This window comes from Hippoglossus stenolepis, chromosome 12, assembly GCF_022539355.2.
Source record: "Hippoglossus stenolepis isolate QCI-W04-F060 chromosome 12, HSTE1.2, whole genome shotgun sequence".
Lineage (NCBI taxonomy): Eukaryota > Metazoa > Chordata > Actinopteri > Pleuronectiformes > Pleuronectidae > Hippoglossus > Hippoglossus stenolepis.
The window spans coordinates 10,005,402-10,032,841 of NC_061494.1; the positions used below are offsets into that span (position 1 = coordinate 10,005,402).

Below are 27,440 nucleotides of genomic sequence, written 5' to 3' on the forward strand. Positions count from 1 at the left end.
TGTGTGTGTGTGTGTGTGTGTGTGGTGGCAGCCTTCTCAGATTTTGATTAAATGAAATATCAGTGAAAGGAGATCTTGATTTTATATTGGATTCCAATGTTGTTTCGATGTTGAATGTGTCTGCAGGGTGAAGGCAAATAGAAGCATGTGCTCGGACAAAATGACCGAAATTAAGTCCGACCACAAGATGTGGTTTTCGTCCGGATCAAATTACAGTAATTGTTATCATTTTTGGATTTTTCAATCTATCAGACCAATTGCAGGAAGTTAAACGAGCATTAAACAATTTGAGGAAAGAGGAGAGAAAGCGGCTAACAGGACTGCTTGCAGTTGATATCACATGGGGATGTCAGATGGACGCCCATAACGTATCGGTGTCTCGTATAGGTCGGGGCTGCCCATGAACGTGATGTCGACAGGACGTACGTTTGTTATACATTCTTTCGTCCACTCTCTCAATTACAATGTGAAACCAAAACTAGCCCAATTGAATGTAAACAATGTTACACAACAACAACTTGCAGTTAGACTTCATGTAAAGAGTTGTGTTATAACTTGTGTGTTGTTATCAGTCACTACATTCCTTTACTAAACAAACTCAGTGCTTTGCTTTTATTGATCAAATAATCAACATGAAAAAGGCAGATTTAGTTTTCAGGACATTAACTGACATGATTGATTTTAACCTGCCTCAAGTTTAGCAAATCATCATCACTGTGTAAAAGTTATAGTCTGAAAAGAACAGGCAGGAATTAATGATCAACTGCATCTAGGGGATTGACTTTAAAGTCCTCACTCAGGTCCTCTTACACTTGTTGTTGAATCTTGCTTGCTGGAGACATGTCTGTACATTTTGTGCTGAAATTCAGGAGTTCGCAGCCTTGCAGATAAAACTGACCTTGACATTAAATACAACATTAACAGTATCAATATACGGTTGAATAATCGACAATTATTTGTTTCAGTCAAGTTTTTTTGCTCTTAATGACGGATCAAGAAAAGCATGAGCTTAATTTTAATTATTAACAAAGATGGTCATTCATTAAAATAACCGTCCTTGTCAAGCGTCTGACCTTCTTAAGCCATGTAGCATTTATTGGAGCACAGGGATGATGTAAAAGGCTTCTGATATTCTGATTAGTGAAACTAATTACTATAAATACACACGTAGCACTAATGGCATCTATGCAGTATAGTCGACTATCAGATGTTTATTTGCATCTTTTATTTTTATTTCACCTTGTAAACGAATACCGTATTCCACACTCCACACCGTATTCCTGTTATTTACAAGCTTTCACTTTTGATTTTTAAAGGTCTTGTTATTTCTTCAAGGACAAGCTGTAAAAATGAAACGTATATCAGTAAATAGTTTTTTGAAAAAATGCATCCATCAAAACACTTCATTCCAATTAACATTCGCGGTCGAGCCGGCGCCGTGGTGTGTCTGGCAGCTTGTCAGAGGTGACGCCGTGAGGTGCTGCCTTCAGACAGACGCCTCGTTTGTAGCATGTAGCCCTTTGAGATAAAATCAACATGCATTTTATTCAGATTTCTTGCAAAACAGAACATGATGTCTTCTGTTTCAAGGTAACTTAACCACTTGAATAATCTTGGTAGCATAACCAGGGGAAGAAAGCAGAGCTGCAGTGGTTAGTCTGCTGTGGGAGGCGATGTGATGGAGAGACCTGGGTGCCCTTGCCTGAGCTCATGCGTCAACATCTTAGCTGAGGGGGAGAGGGAAATAGGCAGGAACAATGGCAGCGGGGTGTCGCGCCGTGGAGGAGGCCCTCGAGAAAGATGGGAGAGTCAAATCCTATTCACACTGGGGCCGAGGAAGAATGGCGGCACAATGATAATGAGGATTAAGATATTTTGAAAGGGGTCACGAGGACAGAGAGATACGAAGACGAGTCATTGTCGGAGTATTACGGAGGCGGACTGGCTCACTTTAGTTTTGGGTCACGATGTCATTTAGGGGAGAAGAAAGTGCAGAGATGAGAGGAGGAGCAGGAGGCGAGATTAGAGGTCGGGCACGTTCTTTAACAAAGTCATCATCAGCCATGCAGCCTGATCCAATATTAATATCAGCTGACTTTGTGTGAGACTGTTCTGTAGTGTCTTGTGTGGTCTGCGGGTCAGGGCGGTGGGTTGTCATGACTCCCAGAGCTCGTGGAGCAGGGAGCGTCACGTAACAGGGCGGGTGCGAGATTCCTCCCAGAACCCTTTGCGATCTGAAGGCTGGGCTGTCTGCTCATTTGACTGCAGTGACTTCCATTCCCCCGGCCCTGCAGTTTGGCACAATGACAGATGGTTCACAGACTCTGCCCTTGTTTCTGCAGACTGTGTGAGAGCGAGCTTCTCCTCACACGGCCCCACGGCACAGGATCTGTGAAATTTAGACGCCTGTTGTGAATGGCAAGGACGGAAGCTTTTGCTGTTATTAACTATCTGACAAACAGGACCCGAGACCTGCTGTCACTCTTATACAGTACCCTACACTGAAAGTCAGCTTTTTCTTTTTTTGACACTGACATGATTTCATTTTAATGAGGGCCGTGGAGATGGTTGTAACTTTGCCTAACTGAGGTTTTAGCCTTGGTCCACAATTGACTTCATCTGTGCGTCCTCATTTAATAGGATATGTAAGGTGCAACTTGCCTGCAGGACAATTTGGTGAACTCTAAAAACTAGCACAGCTGGGAATGTGCTTCCATGAGTCATTCATAACGCCTCATATTGTTAATTCAAGCCATCACCTCTGTCTCACAACTGTGTAGAAATGATGTCTCTTTTATTGGTGCTGTTGGTACTAAAGTCAGCACGCCTCATTAAGTTATGTTAGCTCTTTCTCCAGCCTTCACTTCCGCCTCCGGCAGTTTCCTGTGGTCCAAGGTGTTCATTCACATCTCTTGTGAAAAGTTTGATACAAAACATTAATTTCAATTTTTGAATGACTGGGTTAGGGGTGCTCTCACTGCACATGACCACAGTCTCCAGCCGTAGAGAGACGATATCCACAAGCCAGCAAGCGAGTCACTGCAAAAGTCGGCTTCTAGCAGTTGTCGGGCAGTGCGCGTTCATTTGCTTTGGGGGCGTAGCTTTGATGAGAGGGCAGATGGGAGGGGGTTGGATGTATTAGTTTAGTAATTTTTTCAATGTGTCACCTGCTCTTGCTTGCTCTTCCAGGATGACCAACTTTAGCTATAAGAAAATAATCCTGCACACTATAGTCACTTGAACTCCCTTAACAAATTCACACACACACACGCGCACGCACACACACGCACATGCACACACACACACACACATACACACACACACACACACACACACACACACACACACACACACACACACACACACACACGTGTATATATAAAACATTATATTTCATTTTTGTCTGTGTTTTGCCTGATAAAAGTCTGAGGACCAATATGTCATGGAGAGTGTGTTTGGTTCATGATCTTCTACAGTTTTTGATCCTACTTACCTATTACTAAGATTTGTATGATTCCTAAGAACGTTTGTGATACTACCTCCTTTTAATGTTTAAAAAAAATCATGAAACATTTGTCTTCTTGGTTTTCCACAGAGTCACTGAGTGCATCTTTCCTCTGTCATTAGTCACGGATATTTCTACAGATCCATCTGTTCTTTTTATTCCTTACATGTGCATATCTTTTATTTATATAGAGCATTTCATAAAGAAAAAGCATATGTTACAGTGTGCTTAGTTCCCAACAATGTAGTATAAGCAAAGGTTTTTTAGTTTTTGCTGTTAGAATTGTCTTACTGTGATTTATGTTAAACTCTATTTTTGGTGCTTCCTGAAGGATAGAAGCAAAAATACAAATTAAATTATTTGTGTATGGATGGATGGCTTTGTCTGGAGTTTATCTGTCAGAATGCGAAATTGAAGTCCTAAGTCAAGGTACTCTACACTGCGAGGTACCATAAATATAGGTTTTACTACGTCGGAGTGACACAGATCTGTGAGTATTGATTTAATGTTGCTGTGAAGGAACATTTATACTGCTGTGCCCTTAAAAAGTAAAAACATTTCTCTAGCTTTCACTCCTTTTTTTCAAACTAACAGCTGCCTTTTCAGCTGTATTCATTTTTCTTTCCATTCATCTTTCATGTACACAGACATTGCATACCTGCTCAGAAACCACAGCCAGGCACATAGTGTTAGTTCCCATGCGGGGTTTGCTCTCCCACTGAAACACCTTGGTGTCAGGTCAAAGGAGCAGCTGGTGGCTGTAGGGAAGGCATATGGTGGTCTACACCCTGAATGTAACTAAGTATTGTTGCTTTAAACTAGAAAATCATCATCATCTGAGGCTATAAATCAACCGACTCACTACAGATGTCCACATGACGACAAGGTGTGTGTTGCCACGAGTCGGTTGTGGGGCCGCAGTCTCCCTTCAGCAGCGTCTGCTTCAGTGTGTGTCTGAGTCACATTCATTCGCCCAGTTCGAGCTCTGACATGTTGGCATGCCATATGTCTACGGGGACCGCTGCAAAGTCAAACTCAGACAGACCTGCTGACACAGACAAGAGGGCAAAGTGTTGTTGATTGGGTTTACCAGAGTTTCAAGTCCTCTCCACTGACCATCCACTCATGAGGCTGGACAGCTAATGCTGCACATTGAAAGCTCACCACTGAGGTCATGAGAACAAAGCACTGGTATTCTCGGCATATTGTAGCCATGCTTTCTAAGACAGTGCAGTAGAATACAGGATTTTTGGGAGTGGATTTACCCATATTGATATTGGAGTGTAAAAAATGTATGACACCAATGTATTGGCATATAAATACATATATATTTATATGCCAATACACATAATAAATGCCAATAATTCCTGAGATCTCGTTATCAAACCCTTTCGACAAATACATGTAAATAAGGCCTGATTTTTTTTTTTTTACAATTTAACCACAAAAATGTTAACATAAATGAATTGTTTATTCTATAAGATTAAAGTTTTCATATTATTGCGGCATATAGAAAATGTTAAACACAGATACGATACATTTTTGAAAGTCTTATTTTAGGCGAAATGATCTGGATGTATCAGTCGTGCAACTTAACAGTCCGAGTCATATTGAAAGCATGAGGGGGAGGCAGAGGAAAGACATCTTGATGAGAGGGAGAATTCTGTCAAAGTTTCTCACAAGAAGCATTCCCAGGCTCGGCTCCATAAATAACAGCTGCTGCTTCGTTGACTGTGAGACACTGATCGCTGCTCTGAATGTCACCATACACGCTCTCAGAGATTCAAACATCCATGGTCAGCTCTGCATCAGGGGAAATTTAAGTAAAACATGCTGCTGTTTGACCATTTAAAGCAGGAGCTGTCATATTAACTAACAATTTGTCGGTTATTACAGCTGCCTCCAATGGTTCTCAGTACGATGTGAGTATGTAAATGTTTTTCTATTAAAGGTGTCGCCTACAAATTATAAAATTATGCCATTGCTTCAACTGTGAATGCAAACCCAGGCCGATCCAGAGATTTATCAATTTCCCGTATGCTCTCCCCTCTCATCCATCCTGACCAGGTGGACAGTTTTAATACCTGCAGGTCAAAGCAGTGCGTTGCCAGTGGTGTGACCTATTACTCAAGCAATACTGCAAATTCCACTCCACCTCATTGCTCACTAAAAGCTTGGCGGAGGGGACAAAAGAATAGCAGCTCCCCAATCAGGATTAATAGTCATCTAGCTGCCTTGAATTTCAAATTTGACATTTTCACTATTGAGTTTTACTGCATGTTTTGTCTCAGCTGACACCTAATTAGGGAATTTCTCAAGCGAACTATCCCAGAGAAAATCTCTGCGCCTCTTGTACCTTTTCCGATTCTCAAAACTTTAGAATAGCTGGAAGGTGAATGTGGCCGATTGGGAATTGTAGAAGTCTTTATAAAGAAAACTTTTTGAAAGTAAATGTAAAGGATGTAGAGTTGCAAACTTAAATGTATGGAAGTTATCAGCCATCTATTGAATATGTCTAAAATTTACTACTAAGCCTACGACAGAAGTTTCAAAACTGAGGCACCATCCCAAGATGGTGTGACTTGTTTTCCAAATAAATATATAATTTGATTAAGCATAGATGAGTCACTCACAAGGCACACACTTTATATATTTGCCCCATTGATTTTATATAAAGATGGATGAGGTATCTTCACTTCCTCACGCTATCCAGATATACAGCTAAAATATCCCGGACTCGAACGCTGCCATCTTGCGCCAATGCTGTCCTTTGGAGAGTCGGTGCTGGCCACACGCATACTCAACGAAACAGGAGTCAGTCTTAGCTGTCAGTCATGATGTTTCACCCCATTTATATATCATCATATAACCAATTATAACCAAACTTGCTGGAAAAATGAACATGGGAACAGAATAAGAACACCTTAAAATGACAGAAATGTCCATGTCCCATCCACTAACACGGAGGAGGTGGGATTAATGACATGTACCACAGACAGCCACAACGAGGGGATCGAGACACGTTGGCTTCGCTTTTGAAGAGCGGTCATGTTGTCCATCTTTCTATACAGTCTATTAGTCTCTTTCCTGGAACTTAACAGGGGTTCAGATTTTGGAAGCAAGGCAAGAGATGAAGCAGAAAAGGGAGAAAGTAGAGCATCTTGTGCCCTTCAGCGTCACAGATGAGATAAATTGATGATGACCTTGTACTGATGCATGTGTTCTGACGATATTTTTTCTGTGTGGGTTTTGATAAAAATGATCATGGACTTTGAATCCTTGAGGGATTGTTTTGGCCACAAGAATCCTTCGGAAAAGGTTTCTTTTTATTGGACCATTTATTTCTGACACCAAGGGGAAAAAAACCTTGGAAGAATATCATTGTTTCTCAGTTGCCCAAAGCAGATTCAGAAGGACAAGAGGCAAAGTGGTCACAGAGGGACACTGCACTGGTTAAGACGGAATGAATGTGAGATACTATAATTAATGCTTCCAATAACAGTGGGAAGTGCTGGTGCAAAATGTAGCCGTGCTCTCTTGCAAATTGGATAACTATAATGTTGGGAAGTAGACGGACAGCAAGTCTCTCCATGTTCTGCTGCAAGTGGTGGGAATAGAAAGAAAGGGAGGATAATCAGCATTGAACAGTGCTTATTCAGCAGTATTGATTGGTGTGTGATATGTGTGATGATGGAACACGAAAACAGTTAGCTTACACACATAAAGAATGAGATACAGCCAGCATTAGCTCACATGTTAAAATGATTATATTCAAGCATCCAGCAAATCAAGTGTCCAAAAGCCTCACACACACAAATCGAGTGCCACAGTGAAAGTTTAGCTGTGTTTTTGACTGACTTGGTCCTTTATTGATTACTATCTCACTTATCATGCAGTAATTAGCTTCATCTGTGGTGAAGACCTTACTCTTATTTATCCTCTCCCACTCTGCTCCACCTTTGCTTTTCCTCTGACCATGATGACAATCGATTTCGGCGTGCATCCTGTCCAAAATGTTATTGTGCAGAAGCAGGCAGACCATTGGTATTTTCATAGTTTGTTTTATTTAAGGATCCCTTAGAGGCACATGGGTGTGCCTCTAGTCGAGAGTCACGATGACGTCCCATCTCAGGCATGGATTCTGAGGTCCGTCAACTCATTCGCTGGCCAAGTTGACCATTCACTGCACCACAGATCAAAAGGTCCCTCAGGCCAAGCGGGAAATGTCCCAGTGTGGCCCAACGAGCTGTCCACCACTGCAGGTCTTAGAAGTACTGAATGTCTCTGAATGTCAGCAGGGTCTCAATTACTTTCAAAAGAGGGAAAAAACGATAAGGTTAGATGAAGTTAAGATAAGAAGGAGACAGAAACAATTTAAGCCATAAAAGAACTTTCATCCAGCCTCCTCCAGTAGTTGAGGGAAAGAGTATCGCGTGACCTGCACTGAAATTAACACTGACACAAGCAGCGAGTGGCATCTGCTGTATGAGCTGTATGTCCCTGCACAGTGACCCCACACACATACTGTACATACACTACACCACTCTGATCTCAAATGTGACCCAAAGAAGTGGGGGAATGCAGATTCTGCTCCTCAGCTGGATTTGAATCTTTCGAGGAGCAGAGCTGTGAAGCACGGTGGCCGTCTTGTAAGCTCAGGCGTGAAAGCCTGCACTGCTGTTTAATAATGCATCAGGTTCCAGTGTCGCTGGCTCCAAGGGAGGGGTTGGGGGTTGGTGGTGTCAGGGGTGATGAGGGTATGCGGGCTCAAACCTGCCCTCCTGAAGAATCCTTCTTGTAATGGGAATGCAGTCGTTCACTGGCGAGATCTTATCCCATGGATTAAGCGTGACATGAGCCGGCATTAATAAATCCACGCATTGACCATAGTCTGAAAGGCAATTTATTGAAATGGAATGAAAGATGAAGCTGGAATTATTCATATCTTGCTGTAACTGGTGTAGGGGTTCTGCATGGTGTTTGAAATTGCCTGATCAGGGGAAGGTTGTTTTCACTATCAACTCTGCATTGCGGTGGAGAGATCAGATTGGTGTGGGCTTTCGTGGGGTGCACTGTGCTTTGTCACGGCTTCCCCCTCAGTCTGTGTATGTGTCTGTGAGCAGAGATTACTTAATACTGTGGTGTTGAAGAATGTGACTGCAGATTTCATATCTTTTAATGGCTTTTACCAAGCAAGGAACACAGTCGAAAGAAATGGCAGCATTTTCTCTTTTGTTACATAAGCTTGTTGGGGCTGAGGCAGAAGAAATGACAGAGTGATTACTGTCACACTGTACTTAAATCCACTTTCTTCTTAAGCAATTGCTGAGTGCCCACCTTATCTAGGTGAATTTCTGCTTTTTTGTCTGTATTAATGCGGGGACAGACAGTGTGGGTGTGTGCGTGCCGGGGGTAGTGAGTGCCTCGCTCGGAACGCTTGCTACTGTGCTTTTCAACTTGTTAACCCCACGGCGGGGAGGTGTGGGCTGCAGGAGGCTGAGTGGACAGGAGCTCACCGTGGAGCAGAGAGAGAGAGAGAGAGAGAGAGAAAGAGAGAGAGAGAGAAAGGAGGTGACAGGAAGCACAGCGAGATATAAAGCTGGACACATCAGCTCCACTACACTGACACAATGTGCCCTTTACATAGCAGCTGCATCAGTAATAAGATGTGAGCCAGCAGGTTTTTGTCCCATTTACTGTGCTTTACCTTCAGTGCGAGGGAATTCAGGCTTTTAAAGTAGTAGTACAGTATTCCATAAATCAGTCGACAGAAAAAGAGTAGACAATTCGATAATCAGTTAATTGGCATTTATCTACAGAAAAAGGCAAATGCCAACACTTTTCTCGTGTGAACTTTTCAAGTGAAAGAATTTGCTGGTTTATTTTTTCCTTCGTGTCAGAATTGTTGAATATTGTGATAATTGGATTTCATGACATTTTATACATAAAACAATAGAGCCTGACCGATTTGTCAGTGAGGTGATTTTATGTGCTAATATTGGCCTGCGACAAGTGTTTTAACACACACACACACACACACACACACACACACACACACATGCACATATATGTGTGTGTTTATATATATATATATATATATATACCACCATCTCCATTAGTTTATTTGTTTTTATTATATTGTTACAACTTGATTACCCATCTATTCCCGCTAACTTTTTTACCTAATTAACTATTGTTTTTTCCATGTTAATGTTAATTTTGATTAGTTGATTGTCTTTAATATTGTCTCTGTGTTTGAGTAACACATGTGAATCACCTGCCAATAGAGCTTAAAGCTGAAATTGTAAATTAAAATTGAGAGATTAAGCTGAAATTGTAAATTAAAATTCAGAGAGAATATCAGACAATACCAATGTTGTAATTGTTTTTTCACTCTCAAATCAGTATCTGCATCAGCCCTGAAAACCCAGTATTGGTCAGACACAAAAATGAACCAGTTACACAAAAAATTGTTAATCAAGATTAACTGGTTGTGGAAAATAATCATTTATGTTTAGCATTTTTGGGGATTCAGCAATTCAAACAGATATTTAAGAGAATATCTGATTATGCAAGGCAGTAAAAAGTATGCTTTTGGCTCAAGTAAACAATTAAAATCTTACAAATTTAGTCGATATTTAATTATTTCTCAAGGGAAAAAAACTAATAAAAAAACGCACATCACTGTAAATTAGAGTCAGAGATTTTAAACTTGCACAGGCAGCAGTCTCTTAACCTCCTATAAAAACACAAGGATACAAAAAGAAGCTCAGACATCTTACTGGGTTAATGAACAAGAGTGTAGTCCACACATTTTGCTCCCAGCAGCTGATGAGATGGTCGACGCCGTGCATTTCCAATTTAATAGCTCATAAACCTCAATCACCAACTCTGACAATCCACATGGAAGTAGTCTTCAAAGCTGAGTCAGCAGGATGTCAAGGCCAATTGTTGGTGATATACAGTAAACATGGTTCTGATTGGTTGCGCGATATAATGCGCTGTCAGTGTCTTGTTTACGCTTCCACTCTCGCATCGGCATATTTGGACTTTCCCTGCAGCCATCACTTCTTGGGGGCGAAGGCAGGAATCGTTCACATCTGTCTGTCCCCACCTCTAGACTGGCCTCACGTTAATTTATCCCTTTGTGTACTGTCGGACTTCACACAGTGATCTCCCGCTGACCCCACCTTGACCTCCTCGCCCTCCTTTGTCTGTCATGGTGGCATGATGGAGCACCACGCTGCTCCTCCACCGTAGCTTTCCCTAAACGACTGAGCCTCCGGGGACTTGATCCCAGCCTCTTCACTTTAAATCTTTCCAAACGTTACGACTTCTGCCAGCAAAACGAATTGGGAAAAAAATATTCCAACCATGTCTGATAAGTAGGTAAAATATTAAAAGATAATTACGCTGCATGTGTGCAGTCATGCCTAGAATTGGATGTATATAGTATGCACTCTAGTGACATGGTGTATATGAGCGTGTGTATCCCTGAATGATTTCATGAATGACTTTGTGTGACTAACCACATTATCTGGTCCGTAGCCGCGGCCCAAGACAGCACATTACCACATAGATGGATGCAGTCGTTGTGTATATAAAAGACAGAGGCTTCCATTCCCTCATCCCACTGCAAGAAGAACATCGTGTCGGCGACATTATTCCTCAGTTCATACACTTTGTCTCTCTCTCATGCACACACACACACACACACACACACACACTTTACTTCATGCTTCAAGCTTTTTAAACTGCTGTGTCATCTTGTGTTGAGATCCAGCCTTAACAACCAAGCTGAAAGAAACTAAGCTGCAGTTGACACATGGACTTTTGTGATTCCAGTCCAGGGTAGCCTGCTTCTCCAGTTGTCAGAGAGCATGTGCACAACAAATTTGAGTAAATAGAAATTCAAATTTGATTTGAAAATGTATATCTGTAGCCTCTGTCATATCAGGACTGTTGCGCCTGAATACTAGATATTGCAAAGTAATACAAAATCTGATTTTAACTTTTACTTTGGGAGCCTGCAGGTCATTATCAGTCATCGGTGACTTGCCCAGACTTATTAGATCAGTTTCCTTTGAGCATATCTGGCGTTCAACTTTATCCAACACATTCCAGAAGCTTTCCTTTACGACATCTTAGTAGTGCTGTTGAAACCTGTAAACCTGTAATATCTTCATTGAGTCATTGCTGGTAATTTGACTGCATGACGCGGTGCAATACCACAAAAGTTCAAAGGTTGTTTTCTGAGACAAACCAGGATAAAAACAATAATTATTAATGTTGATAAGTAATGAATTGTGTTGAAATTGTTTTTCTCATTTCATGTGCTATTTCGATTTTAATTTTTGTAGTAATGCTTGTACAATGATAATCATATTGATAGCTAGAAGAGGACTAAGGGAGCACATACCTCTAACTAGGCCGAATGGCCACATTATCGACAAATTGCATGTTTGACAGGTATGTGATACCAGAAATAGAAATATTTTCAAAGATCTATGCAAATTTTAACACCATGTTAAAGAAAGTCGAAATAAATTCCTTGATTTTCCCTGAATCTGCTTCAAAATGTAATGAGTTCTCCCTCGGCCCTGCCACACCCCTGCACAAAATGTAATGGAACTCTGTTGCAGCAGTTTTTTAGTTACCCAAACAGACAGCGATGAAAACATAACCTTCTTGACGAAGATGAAGCATTTGAAATACTCAGTTGGACGTCAGTTACCATGGCAACAGCCGAAGCCTCTTCTAATTATTTTAGTCATCCCTACTTAAAACCTCATACATTTTATCACATGGACACCTCTGCTAAAAAATAACTTAATTATGCTTTTGTTTGGCTGAACACATTAGTTTTAACCAAATCTCAAAGCAGCTGCACCAACAGGTTCTGTGACTGTCCTCGATGATGAGGAGGCTCTTAAATCTTGCATACATCCATAAACTGGACTGAAATGAGGACAAGAATGTCATTATGCTGCTGAAACACAGCAAGTGGAAACGGTTGCACATAGGCGAGATATTGGTGGTAGACAGAGATGCAGCAGTTTCAGTCTCCTCCCCTGGCTCTACTGTATGAATGTGAGGTTTTTTTCCTTTTCTTCCTTTTAACATGAAAACGGTGTGAGATTGTCGCAGCGGTGATGTATGAGAAGGATTAATCTTTACAAAAGATCAATACACAGACGAGTGACGGATTAAAGGGAAAATCTGAAAAAAAGAGTGAAGGATCTGGATGACAGTGTCCTCATCCACAGGGCACGAGGGTGAATCATATGCTGTGGCCTTTGCAGTCACCAGATCTCAACTTAATTGAACGTCTAGGGACATTTTGTCGTGTTAGACAGCGCTCTCCACCACCATCTTTAAAACACCAAATGAGGGAAGAAGTTCCAGATACTGCTGCTCTGGAGACACGTGGATAAGACACCTTATACATGGACACTTTTATCCAAAATTAGCAGATGTGCATGTTTTTTTTTAAGCACGGGTAAACCTGCTAAAAACTATGATGGACTCCTTTCCCATTTCCAGTAGAGGAGTTTGCCCTTTTCCCTGATGCGTCATCCTCCACGTCACAGATGCACCAAAACTGAAGTGCTCTTTCACCTCGCTGTCTTGCCAAAGTAGCGCGTTAACCTGTGTGTCATCTTTACATCGCTGGAGCTGATAAAAACTTGCATCCACTGCAGAGTCATTTGACCCGGGAGTGAATGGACATTGTATCCATTCTCCAGCCAGATGTTAGTGGGTGTTAGTCGGTTCTGTGACCACTGGAGAAGTGGCTCTAGAGTTGGTATTTCCTTTAATTTGTAGCCCGACTGTTACTTCTGCACAGAACCTCTCCCTGGAGCATAGAGAGAGGGACAGTTACTATATTAGAGCCGTGAAGAAGAAGCCTCGTGCTTTCCCCTGGGACTCCAATTTAGTTTCATCTCCCACAATATTACCCGTATCATCTACTGGGTCCCTGCTCGCAGTGCATTTACTACACTGGAAGTGAGAGTGTGGAGTTTTTTAATTTAAGAGAAAATGCACACGTGAGCGCGTGGTAAAATGCAGAGGACGTTAATGCGCAGTGCAGATGAGAATTGAGAGAGGATCAAAACCCGGCACATCAGGATTCATTGTGAGTAGAAGACGGAGATGGAGGGGAGGGGGAGGGTGAAATTGAGGGGCAACCCCCCTTTCTAGACCAGGGATTCCTTTACTGCAGTGATCAGCAGTCCCCCCCTCCTCCATCCCTCCATCCTCCCCTCCCGGCAAGTCTGCCTCTCCCCTCCTCCCTCCCCCCTTGCTTTCCCCTCATACTCATGGCTCTCTCTTTTCATCTCTCTTTCTAGCCACCATCTCTCTCCCTCTCACACACACATACGATAGTCACGTTTCAGTGGGGAGGGATTGTCTGCTGCAGGGTACAGTATACGCAGCACATGGTTGGAAACGCAAGCGCACTCGTGACTCACAACCTCTTTACTCCAGCCTTCATTTATCTCTATCGCTCCCCTGCTGCTCCTCCATTTATCCTTGCATTCTTCCTCCTCCTTCTCCAGCTCTTTTTTCTCTCCTCCGGCTCGTCTGTCCATCTTCCACCAGCTATCCTCGATACCCCCTTTTCCTTCCTTTTTCTCGCTCCCTCTCGCTCTCTCTCTCTCTCTCTCTTAGCCGTATGACATTGATTCCAAGGTTGCTGTGCTATTGACTGCTGCTTTGCTGTTAAATATTTCAGGCAGCGTTTCAGTGGCTGTGTGCCGAGGGAGGGATGGGGAAAGGAGGTGGGGGGGTCTCTCAGTCTCTCTGCAACTACCGCTGACAAACAGGCTGGCGAACAGACGGGTGGACACACACAAAGACACACGCACACATATACATCCACCACCTGCAAAGGTACATTCGCACGTACATGTCACTCCACAGATGGATGTACATACACACACACACACTTTAGCAGCGTGTTTGCGTGCGTTTGTGATGGTGCCCTGTGTCTGGGTGTGTTGTGCGTATCTCGATGAAATCTTTCCTCCCGGCTTCAAGCAGCTGAAGTTAATGAATGGGCAAAGCTTTGCTGGACCGCTCTCTGCAAACTGTGCAGTTATTCCAGACCAGCCAAAACGCCTCTCTCAGCACGTCATCCGATCGACTGTTTCGGCTCTTCTTGGTGCCACGGGACTGTAATTAGTATTCTCGTTTAGGACACACACACACACACACACACAGACACCAGCACTCAGTAAATGGAGTTACTGTCACATTCAGTCATCTTTGGCCTGGTGGTGTTTAAATGAGACTTTTTCCCCCTGTGATCCTTATGGTTCACAGCAGAAGTCATTGTCGCAGAACTTGGTGAAAAGATGTGGTATGTGTCTGGGAAGAACCCATTACATTTTTGTGCAGATCTGAATCCAGAGGTATCTGAATCATGGGATGGATTCTAAGAATTTGTTTTTTATTTTCTTTAACTCTGTGAGATAGGGCATTTTGCAATATTTAGTTGGTATCTCATCTCAGAAAATAATTCATGGATCTTGATATAAAAAATCTGGCATGTTTAGGGGACTGATATTTATGAGTGTGTGCCATTTGGTTCAGATCCAAATATAGACCCGAACCTGCTGAATATGTGGTTTTATAGGGAGTCTGTTGGGACATATACATTCTCTCTGATTTCTTTTCGGGGCCTAACAAGTAAGCAACACCAGAAAAGTTAACAGGGCCTGTTTATGGACAATCTGAGCCTTGTGGATGGTGGATAGTCAGTGTTGCATTTAGATGTAATCTATACATAATATCTAGAGCTGCAACTCATTGCCAATTAATGTCACTCTTGTTCTGCTGTTTGAACCTTTTTTTTACGATTTACGATTTTTAGGGTCACATGTTGCAGTGGTGGTTAACTTTCGTACTTTGTTAATCCAAATATTTGTCCTTTCCACATCATCACTACCTTGTGCACTTGCAGCAGTTAGACTGGTTTGGACTGTCGGACTGAAAGCTGGATTCGACGACTGAGGAGATCTGATTGACGGTCACATTCTCTGATTGACAGCCGGGACATTTAATCAGCAGCGGTTGATTGGCAGCAGTGTTTGTCAGGTTGACGCTGGGATTCCAGGGAGTCCCACTGTGGTGCCCCCACTGTCCTTTTTAAAAAAGGGTTAGGTTTTGTTTTAATGACGTATGACTGTGGCAGTTAAGTTAAGACAGCTTTGACTTCACCTTAAATCAGACTCAAAGTCTCCAAATTTTATACAAGCTTGTAAGGTTTTTGTTAATGACTGGCTGTTATAGACAGTTATCTGTATATGACAAAACTAACCATAAAAAAAGATCTGTGCATCATAGAGAATTTTTATTCTGAAACATGAATCACAAATTCCCCAAGTCTTGACCTGTGTCTCTGGACCGTTTCATGAATCACACAGTGGAAAAAATTGTGCTTTCTGAACACTTGAGCTTCTCCTGTTGTTAACCAGGATATCCGTCCCCCAGAGAAATTAAAATCTTCCCTTAGTATTCACACCACTGACTTTATTGCTGGCAGCCTCGCCTTGATCTCGCTTCTCTGAAGTCGGCCATTTTCCGACCGTCCGGCATGTAAACGCTGTGATTGGTAGATGGGTATCCACAGGGTTTGTGCTTATCTCAGTGATATGGATTTGAAAAGCATCTGGTTGCAGTGACAGCGTGTATGCAGTCGTGAGACTCATGAATCTCTGCTGCTGTGCTTCAGCTCTGTAAGGGTCAGAGAGTGTGTGAATATTGTTAATCTGATATTACAGCAGTTGTACGCTGGGTGAGTGCATCTCACTGAGGCCTGCTGCATGCTGGGAAAAACGCAGTGAGGTCTGTTGATAGTGAGAAAGCAGTCTGATGTATTTCTTCAGAAACTGCAGGGTTAACTGAGTCTGCGGTGCACTTTCTTCATATTTAATTTCCTGATGTCTCGTCCTCACCCTGTGTTTTCTCTGCGCAAGTGTGAGGAGAACTGACATCGTGTCTCATGCCATAAAAGGCTCGACCGCAGCTCAGTGGAAAATAAGACGAGCTCTGTAATTCGAAACATGCGCAAAGCACGTGAACACTTTACTGACGAGGAAAAAAACTGAGGGTTTCCCCAAGCTCTGCTGCGCCGTTGGTCTTCTTCCCCTCCTCCTCCTCCTCCTCCTAGTCTAGAGTGAAGAAGAACAAGTGGAGACTTCATGCTTAACCACACTGTTGTTATTCAAGCTGCATTTGGCTGCCTTCTTCTTGTGTCTCCCACTGTGGCACCTTCATCCTGGTTTCTGTTTTTGGATGCTGGTGTATTTAGATATGATAGGCTATGTGTGAGAGTGTGTGTGTGTGTGTGTGTGTGTGTGGTCGTTTCTGCATGAGCCTATCGTGGAATATTTCCTTGACTATACTGCAGTTAGATCTGAAAATCTGTGTTTCTTGGGTGTGGCTGCCATCTGCATTTGGGGAAACTGGAACAGAGTAAGCCATTTTGTAACATGATCAATGGTCAGCCACACATAAACAATGAGGGAGGTAAATGGATAAGGCTGGTGTCACATACTGGCTGACAGAACAGAACTGTTAGATAAGCAGGAGCTCTGTACAAGTGCATTTACCACGTTTCTCTTCCTGTCTGCAGGTTTGGAGGGGCGGCTCCTCATGGCATGGCCAGAGACTGTTGTGTACCTCCGCTGCTCCAGAAGGTAAGTCCTTCAGAGCCGTGTCAGGGGTCTCCCTTTTCAAATCAAACCCCCAAGTCCAGGCCCTGCCACCATCCAAGAAAAACAATTTTTGCACCAGAAAAGAATTCTGCATCGATCAGACAGAAGAAGCTCTTTGAGTTAACAGCCAGTAGTCATTAAAATGAAATCTGTCTCGGGGTAGCAGCTGCTTGTCTGTGTGAGAGGCAGGAGACGGGGGAAGTGTGAAAAGTGAGAGGAATAGAGAGGTAGGGGAAGATTGGAAGGAGACGGCAGCAGCATTACAGTACAAGCTGATTCGATTTTAAAGTGAGCATTAATAGCTGGAGCATTGGAGCCGAGATTGGCACAATATCCTCACACCTTCAGCGGTGTGTCTGCGATGCTCGGATATAGCAGGACAAAGGGAGCAGGTGCAGGAGGAGAACAGCACAAACACTCGGGGCAATGTTTCAAATTGTCAGTGTAATGAATGAAGAAGTCGGTGCACAATGAAATTTCTGCGCCTCTTTGTCTCTGAACACGATCCAGAAACTCCTGCTTGAGCCGCCCGCGCTACACGATGATCCGTCACTTCTTGGTGCGAGCCCAAGCAGAGATCTGCTGATTCACTGCAGTGGTCCTGAGCAGGAGGGAGAGGTTGCTGAGTGCAACAGCAGCAGCTTGGACCTCGCTCCTCTGTGGGCTCGCAGGTGTTGATGCATGGCCCTGTCATTAGGGGCCACTCAGCATGATAATTGTATAAGCTGTGCAGGATCATTGTAACCTGTTTGGTTACAGACCAGTAGAGCTGGATTACACACCATTGTTACCATGCTAGGAAAAATGAAGTGCCACTGAGCAAATCACTGGCTCTGCTGTGTGGTTTTACAAAGTGACAATCCTTATGGTGGTGCTGAAAAACCCAGCAAGGACAAATAAAAGCTCTAAATCACTATAGATGTCAAAATTCATGACGAGAATGTTTTCTGTTTGTCCTCCTCTGAGTCCTTCCTTTCTTTTTTCTTTATTCGCTGTTATGAAAAACCTTTCAAGCAATGAATGGATTGTTATGTGTAGCTCAAGGTCTGTTGGATTGTAAGTCCCACCACACAAGCATTATTTAGAGGTTTTTTTTGTCTTTCTGTGGGAATAAGATATATCAATAGTTGGCTCAACGAATCAAAATAGCTGCTCTGTGAGGAGAAGGTTAGCAATGTTATGCTGTATTGATTCTCAGGGCTTATTTTGATGCCGTCAGCAAGTACACGGAGGTGAAACAAATCAGAGTTCATATATATATATGTGTATATATAGGATTCACAAAAACTTCCTGAATTAGAAACATATATTCTAGAATATATTTGTGGTGTTTACAACAGTGAAACATCAGTGACAGGAGAGTATGCTGACGAAGAACTTACACTTAGTTTGGTTGTTCTGTCGCTGAACTCCTCCAACAGGTGGAGCTGCCGTTGTACTGCCCCCTGCTGGGTCTCAAACCACCCTCCCTTAAAGCTGATTATTTTTTCTGGAGAAAAGTCAACTTGAACTTAGCATGACACCATCAGCTCACAGCACGATGGTTCTGGGTTCAAACCTTTCTGTGCAGAGTTAGCATGGCCCCCCTCTGCCTGTGTGTTTTCCTCCTGCTTCCATTCACTTCCCAAACACATGAGTTTAGTTTCATTGGAGACTCTAAATTGCCCGTATGTGGGAATGTGAGCATGAATGATTGTTTGTCTCCTGATGTCAGTCCTGTGGTGGACTGGTGATGAATTCAGGGTGTGACCCCGCCTCTCACCCAATGTCAGCTGTGATTGGCTGCAGAAGTAGAACTGTTGTGACGTTGTTGTGGATAGTTTTGGGTTAGTTGGCCGTTTCCAGAGTTCACGTTGGAAGTCATTCATGATTCTGCTGCACATATTCAAAATGTAATAATCCCAGAAGCCAAGACAAACTGGCACAGAGCAAAACAAACAATAAACTGCTGCTTATGCATTCATACTAAACACTAAAATGCTCAGAGGGAGCAGCAGTACATGGAAACACGATTCCATGGTTCATTTGAGACCTCAGGTTGTCATTTTACATTTTCTTCTTTCGTGTCATTGGTTTTGACTCGTGTTTTTTTCCTGCCTGCGACCCGTCTCACAGAGGTGACAGTGGTGTATCAGAACGGACTGCCGGTGATCTCAGTCAGTTTGCCTTCCAGGCGAGAGCGCTGTCAGTTCACCCTCAAACCTCTCAGTGACTGTGTGGGAGTTTTCCTGCAACAGCTCCAGGCAGAGGACAGAGGCATCGACCGGGTAGCCATCTACTCCATAGGTACGCACACAAACACTCACAGACTATAATCATTCACCCAAGCAGGTCATACATATGCACGCCCTTACATGCTTTCAAGTGTTTTTATATATTGAGGCTATGAGGTGTTCCTGCAGCTCTGGCTTTTATTCAGATTCAGACATCAATGTATGCACCATGAAATGATTTTTCAGCCCTCACTCTGCTCAGAGGGCTCATTATACGGGAACAACTGGTACTTGAAATCTTGCTCTTAGTGTGTAAGTGCATCTGCTTTGACCTCTCACGATAATCAGACAGCAACAAGCGTGATTATCGAGAGAGGTTGAAGGGTGTTTGAAGTGGATGCCCGCCAGCGCTCCATCTCTCTTACCGCCTTTCCTCCCATTTGTCCCCCTCCCTCTCCATCCAGATGGAGCGAGGGTCGCCTCCTCCACGGGTATAGACATCCTGCTGCTGGATGATTTTAAACTCGTCATCAATGACACCACACACCTCGTGCGGCCACCGAGGAGAGGTGAGGTCACAGTGTTGCCAGAGCCGGACATATTTATTTATTGTTTTACATGTGGATTGTGTTCAAATCTGTTTTATTTGTTTGCGTTTGTTCCTCAGAGCTGCTGCCCCACGAGGAGGGAGAAAGGCTGAATGACGTCAAGTTCCTGGTGCAGCAGCTCTACACCACCCTGCGCATCGAGGACCACCAACTTAGCAAAGAGCGCGAGCTGATTGGACGACTGGAGGACCTCAACTCACAAATCCGCCCCCTAGAGAAGGTCTTTCCACTGGCATTTCTGTTGTTGGTTAAACAAAACCTGTGACACATGTCACCATATGAAGAAAAGAATACGTAACTTCCAATGAATAGTTGATTAGACTTGTTAATGTCTTTTTACAATCTGCATATATTTTATTTCATCATTATCTTGAGATTTCAGGTGTTGTTTCTATTTAGCCATTACAAATTATTGGTTAAAGACGTCCCAGCAGATTGAGTCATCAGGCGAGATGGTTAAGAGGCTAAGGAGTTAGGGAATCGGCAAAACAATGAATTTGTCATCCCTGTAATGAGAAAATCAATTTGTGATTACAATCAAACAGTTAATTTCATGACATGAATTAAATTGTAATCTGAGAGTCAAAAAAAGAGTCAACAGCTGTTGTTGGTTGAACTGCTTTTTTGTGCTGAAAAAACGTAATGTAGGGTCTGAATGCAAATTTCCTTCTTTTTATTTCTGGCTGACTGTCTGTTATTGTCCTGACTTGTGTAGGTGAGGGAAGAGTTGGGTAAGAAGGCAGAGCGGCGTACCACCTGGGTGCTGTGGGGAGGCATGGCGTACATGGCCACCCAGTTCGGCATCCTGGCCCGGCTCACCTGGTGGGAATACTCCTGGGATATCATGGAGCCCGTCACCTACTTCATCACTTATGGCACAGCCATGGCCATGTACGCCTACTTTGTGCTCACACGTCAGGTGAGACACAACTCGACACTGTAAAAATCATACATACTGCACCTTATACTGCAGCTACATATATGCTATCTATAGCTACGTTTTTAAAAAAGAACGATTTGGTCCACATGAGAGTTTATTCCCCTCCATATTAACATGTCTGAAAACGCATATCACTTAACTACTCATACACTGCGTAGTTAAGGCATGCGTTTAAGCAGATTGTTCGAATAACACCTTGTCTCCTGCGCATGTAAGCAGTTGTAACATTGTAAAATTACCACAGCTGTTAGCGAAGACAACAGGATCAGCAACACATGTTATCGATTATCCAAGTTGCGTTCTACACCGGTAGCCAAGGCTAATGCCGGTTGTGTTCTTCCAGAAGAGGCTCACATGATAGGACCCTTATGAATCAGCGATGGCAACCAGCTGTGAGTGTCCACGTCAGATACAGCCCCGGCATTTTCAAACTAAAATGGGGCCAGCAAGCTTTTCCAAACTTCTCCATTTTAGCGGCTTTAAAACTCTGGAGCAGTGTGGACAGCAGGCGTATCCGTAGCAGAGTTGACGCTTTCTCAAACGAAAACGTAGTAGTATGGAGGTAGTCTGCATCTACTGCTGCTGTTAGAGCTGAAAAGATTAGTTGAATAAGGTGATTTACAGAAAATAATCTTTATAAGCCATTAACAGTTTAAGTCACGCAAAAAGGCCAAACCTTCTTTGGTAGCAGCCTCTCAAATCTGAGGAAAGGGAATATCTTTGGGTTATTAAAAAGATAATTTGTCGACTTCACCTTGGACTCTTTTTTTCTAATATTTTTAGTTATCAGATTAATCTCATAAATAACCTTACTGCCTTTGGGCACACTGCTTGTGTATTCGATGCTTTTTTGTGCCAAATAATGTGATAGATCATTATGCGGATCTCTTGTAGCATCCAGAGAAAGAAGCATCACAGTAATGAAATCTAATGGTTACCCTCTTTGCAACACCCTGCTCTAAACCATGTTATTTTTAGCTATTTTAAAGGCCGATCTGGTGACACAGTCGACCTTCCAAATTCAATTCAGCATTTATGAATCACCGATTGATGTCACCGGTGTGATTTGGCCCGAGGCTTTCTGATCAACTTACCTCCACTTACAAAGTGCTCTGTCTGTGTCTGTCTATAATCTGCAGGAGTATGTTTACCCCGACGCTAGAGACAGACAGTATCTGCTGTTCTTCCACAAGGGGGTGAAGAGGACACGCTTCGACATTGAGCACTACAACAAGCTGAAGGAAGATATTGCTGAGGTACAGACGTTTGGCAAAAGCTCAATTCACATATTTTTCATTGCAGTACTTAAATTTGTTTCGGCCGCGCATGGACCTACTTTCATGCCATTACACACACACACACACTATCCTCTCATATTTTTTTCCTGTCCACCCTCTCCAGGTGGAGTTGGATCTGAAGCGTCTTCGGGACCCACTCCAGCTCCAGCTCCCAGTCCCGCAGCTCACCGCCAGTAAAAATTGATAGAACGAGTGACTCCCTCCTTTCTCAGCTCCTACAAGCCCCTCTCCCTCCTCCCACCTGCCGTCCAACACCCTTCTCCCTCTCCTTTCACCCTCAGCTATTTCTCAGTCTCGTCCCCCTCCCCTCTAACTCCCATCCCTCCCACACCCAATAATCCCATCCCTTTCTCGACTGTGGGAGTTAGTTTTTCCTCTTTTTTTTTTTGTTTCTTTATTTTTGATTTATCTTTTTGCTTTCCTGACTGAAAACTCCAGTTGGAATCGCAAGTAAAGGAAAAAAAACGCTAAATGACAAAGAAGGATGATTAGAATACCAGGAAGTGAGGTCTCGTACAGGCGAAGGTTGTCGAGGATAACGAAAAGGACGACGACGATGATGATGATAATGGAATAAAACTGGCCAAATGCCTCAAGTCTCCAGAGGGACAGCCTGTAAGGAACTCCAGGGGGATATCGGGAATTATCACACCTCTAGACACTCCAGGACAGAGGACATGCAGAGGGGCATTGTTGAGTGTTTGTGTGTGTGTGCGCGTGTGTGGAGAGGAGGGCGGACTTTCAGGGTACACTGGGACACCGACCCTGGCCACGCTGCGGATCGACACAGCCCCCCGCTTCCTTGAGCAGTCAAACTGTCAACACACACACATCTACTCATTGTCGGGGGCAGGCTCCGGGGAGACTCTCTGTCCCACATGTTAAAGTTTACACAAACGTCCTTTCTGCAGTCGCACCATCAGGGAGACCTTCATCTCCCTGTAGCTGAACTGCTGCCTCTCCCTCCCTGGGCCGAGCCTCCTCCAGGTGACGGACAGCTGTCCTTCCACGTGTGACCTTTGTCAGGAGCTTGTCTCGACCCGGCAGGATGTAGGCGCGGCAACGCCTCGTTTCCTCTTCCTGTTGACGTCCTGTAGCGGGCCCCGTCTGCGCAAGTATGAGAAGTTCTACCGACAACAACATCACTGTGTGTTCTTTTATTCCAAAAAAAATATTTTGGCACTTTTTATTTTGAAAGCCATAGTATATTTGTTATGAGAAGAATATAAATATATATATGTATACAATCAAATAAACAAATGACCAGAGGCTAGTTTCTTTCAGTGGGGGGAGGAGCTCTCTTAAGCACGTCATTTTATGTGAAAACTCGTTTGCATCTCCTGTCATGAAGGAACATCTCGCTACGTCACGTACGCACACTGAAGAAGAACATTATAATGTATGCTGTTTCATATCTTTTTATGACAACCACATCATATATTTCACAGTAACAGGCTCCTGTGCATGGCCACCAATAGGGGGCGAACAATATCGAAGCCAAATCAGGGTGAAAATGGCTTTGATTGGAACTGCAATCCCATCCCTGACCTCTGCAGTGATTTCACGACTATAGACGGGAGGAAAATTAAAGAGAAAAACAATATTAAGTGTCTTAGTAAGGTGTATGGCAACTGTCCATTGCCATTATTTCAGAAGATGTGGAGATGTGGTGACCACGAAGGCCACCGCACATGATTTTCTTACTAACACATATGGACGGGGGCATCGTTGTCCTTTTTCTCCACTCGTTTTTCAGTCATTTCCTTTAATTTGTCACCCGTCTGTAGCTGCTAACATAAGGAGGTTAAAATAATGACATTATTGCTTCAGACAAACCTACAGGCATGCTATGGTTTAATATGTCTGAAGAACTGAATGGCTTTAAAAGAAAAGATAATCGGCAGTCTACAGGAGGAGCGGAATTCGCCTGCAGTTCAATATCTTCTTTTCAGATAAAATAACAAAAGGCTACATCTATAACAAAAAGCAACATTGCATTGATTTATAGAGGGGTTCTTTTTTTGTCAATCCTAAAATAAAGCCAGAGCTTTCTCCTCCCACTGTTGCTGTAATGCCCCCCTGCTCCCTTGATGGCAAGGCAGGGTAGACTGCATGCTGTGGTATGCCCTCAGTAGAAATTTGTGAATGTGTAGGAGCATTATTGCAATTTTGTACTTAATTGGACACTTTTCTTTGCCACATCTAGCTGAAGTCTCACCCCCCACGTTGATCAGTTAAATCAAAGCATATATTTGTGTTGTCCATTTTTTGGGGGGTGGGGGGGTTGTCACTGAAGAAACCCTTTGTCGGCTTCACTCAGTGTTCTGTTCAGGGTTAGGATTGGTGGCCCTCTCTCCGCTCCCCATTTATGTCTCCAAAAAAAAATGGTGTCAAAGCCAGTTATGCAGCTGTAGATCACCTCTGCAGAGGGGAAGCAAAACAACATGATGCCCCCACACCGGACGCAAGATTGTGTGCATGCGCATGTGTGTGTGTGCGAGTAGTTGGCTGAATCCTGCTGAGGAGATCCTTGTGTTTACCTCTGGATTTATTTTAGTAATAAAATGCATGGTTTGGGGTCAAATCAGAAGTTATGCCAAAGCAGGATTTGGTCCAATCATTTACTGTGTGTGTGTTATCTCCAAGGGAAACTGTGCCTTTTGGATGATTAATGGTTTAAAGGTTCAGTGGGTAGAATTCAGTGAGATCTAGTGGTGAAGTTGCATGTTGCTGCTGAATTTCTTTCACATCACACTCAACTTCCAAACACGAAAGAGAATCTGTGGCTGCCATCACTTGTTCTAAAAACTCAAAAGGTGTTTGAAAAAACATGGTGGCCTCCATAGAGAGTATGATCCCAATGTAAATATAAAGGGCCCATTCTCGATGAAAGAAAACAAAAATTCACTCGGATAATTTTATATTTAATTTCTGCCGATAGATCCCTTCACCTAAGTCTTACACACTGGACCTTTTAAGTGGTGTCGACGATATATAGCAACCGCAGCAGCAGTAAGAAAGTTAATCTCTTATTTGAAAAGACACCATCATAAAAAGGAGGGTTAAATCTGAATGTTTGGAACCGGAAATCAATCTTGCTGTGTGTGTGTGTGCGTGTGTGCCTGTGCGTACATGTATATACGATCCAGGTTGACAAATGGTGAGGGGCAAAGTTCAGATTCCCACATTAATGAATACTTTGCCCCTAATCCCTGCCCATCCCACTTCATAGCCATCATTAGCTGTAAATTCACTTTACATACACACACACACACACACACACACACACACGCTAACTTGCACACACAAAGCGACGACAGCGACAGTGTTTCCTTGGAGACGTACTGTGTCAGGTGAGAGAGTTGAGGCCTCTCTCTGGAGTCCAATCCTCCCCTCTGCTGTTTCCACACCACACTTCTCTCCATCACCACCACCTCCTCCTCCTTTTTTCTTTTCATAATGCCATCCACCGTTATTTTACTTTGTTGTTCTCTTCACTTTTATTTTTTAAAAACAAAATATATCAAATATAGGGAAACTTTATTATAAAGAGGGTGTTGCATGAATGTATGTTTACAAGGGAAATTATGTAAAAATAAAAAAGATGATTTATCCAAAAAAAGAACAAAAAAACAAGCTGCAAAGATAATTTAAGAACGTTGTTTGTAGAGATTCCTAGTTATAAAGGGCAGTGGACAGGGTGATGTCTTTAGAAGCCGCCCTGCCAAATCTGAATTAATCCCAGCCAACCAACTGCTCCAACCTCATCCAACCCCAGTCCCATCTTCACCTTATTTACTCCTGTGAACCCGCCATCAGCGCACGTTTAAACTCCCCAGTAAGATCATCGTCCGTCCTTGTGGAGGATGGATGGTGAAAGCTTTACGTCCCCTTGACCTCCATTACTATCGTCCTGGATCTGAGTCCAAAGGAAAAGTGTCGGGTGCACTCTCATCTTATCGGGGAACACCTCCTCTCCTGTCATTTTCACTCACCCTCACCCTTTATTTTTCTTCTCCAAAAATCACATTATTACTCTATGTTTTTAATGTGTGTTATGTTTTGAATATCTTGTTTGCGTGCACTTACATTAAGACATGTTGAAAATGCCTAAAGAGTGAAGCTGAATATAGGATTGAAATGATCTTGTACTCCATCCTGACCTCTTATTTTATTTTTGTTTCACTCCGCCTTCTTTTTTGTTTTTCTTCTGTTGACATATGATGCTGTAATGTTGGCAAAAAAGAAAAATGTAAAATCCTGTATCATTTATGAAATATGTATAAAAGAGAAATGTAATTCAATTATCAATAAAATCCTTATCCAGTTTTTGGAGACAGTGGTCCACTTGCAGTTTTCTGTTGTTCTCTCTGTGATTAATAGACCTAGTGCAGATATTTACAACAAGCTTCTTTTCAAGGTCTTGACCACCTCCTCCGTCTCTCCTTGGCCTCCAGCTCTCCCTGCACAGGACATCCTATGAGATAGACCTGTGGAGATAAACTGTGTGTGTACAATGGCCACGTGAAGCAGCAGGCTGCAAATCTGAAAGTTTAAAAATAGGTAATGGACAATTAAAATTATTTTCCTTTCAATCTTATTACATCCACCTAAGAGGTTATGTTTTAGTCTGCAGCTGTTAGCAGCATTACGCAAAAACTACTCAATGGATTTTTAAATGTTATGGAGGGATTGGGCATGACACAAGGAAGAACCCAACAAATGTTGATGTGGATCTATAGCACTTATCCTTTGCAAAGCGAAGCTGGAGCTATTACCAGCTGACTTGTTAAATAAAAGTTTACTCACAAATCCAAACTCTGAAAACCACATTGAGCTGAAATTTAGAGCAAAGTTAGACAAAATGGAAAATGAAGGGAGCTGATAAAAACATAAATATATACAGTAGGCTCTGTGTGACTTTACTACCACGCATGGTGCTGATTGAATCTGCCTGCGCTGTGAAGGCCTGCCACCATGAGGCCTAACTTAATCCCAAAGAAAGAATGGTGTGTTCCACCTGAAAAGCCTTTTGGATTAATGCCTCCATTGATTTAATTACATATAAGTAGTAAAAAGTGCAAGCGTCAGGTTAGTGTGGACAGTTTCTAAATGAAGCTTCAGGCCTTGTACATGGTAGTCAAGTAATGAG

At 42.9% G+C, this 27,440-nt stretch overlaps 1 protein-coding gene across 2 annotated transcripts in view; it reads left to right on the top strand.

The window, feature by feature from the left end:
- The window catches only part of mcu (mitochondrial calcium uniporter), a 57,422-nt gene extending 33,866 nt beyond the window's left edge, over window positions 1-23,556 (top strand). For both annotated transcript variants that reach the window (XM_047342247.1, XM_047342246.1), the window contains exons 3-9: window positions 17,148-17,211; window positions 19,345-19,515; window positions 19,907-20,011; window positions 20,110-20,270; window positions 20,766-20,969; window positions 22,130-22,246; window positions 22,392-23,556. In XM_047342247.1, the coding sequence (XP_047198203.1) occupies window positions 17,148-17,211; window positions 19,345-19,515; window positions 19,907-20,011; window positions 20,110-20,270; window positions 20,766-20,969; window positions 22,130-22,246; window positions 22,392-22,472 (903 nt within the window). In that variant the 3' untranslated portion in view covers window positions 22,473-23,556. The remainder of the gene's footprint in view (window positions 1-17,147; window positions 17,212-19,344; window positions 19,516-19,906; window positions 20,012-20,109; window positions 20,271-20,765; window positions 20,970-22,129; window positions 22,247-22,391) is intronic.
- The last annotated feature ends 3,884 nt before the right edge of the window (window positions 23,557-27,440 follow it).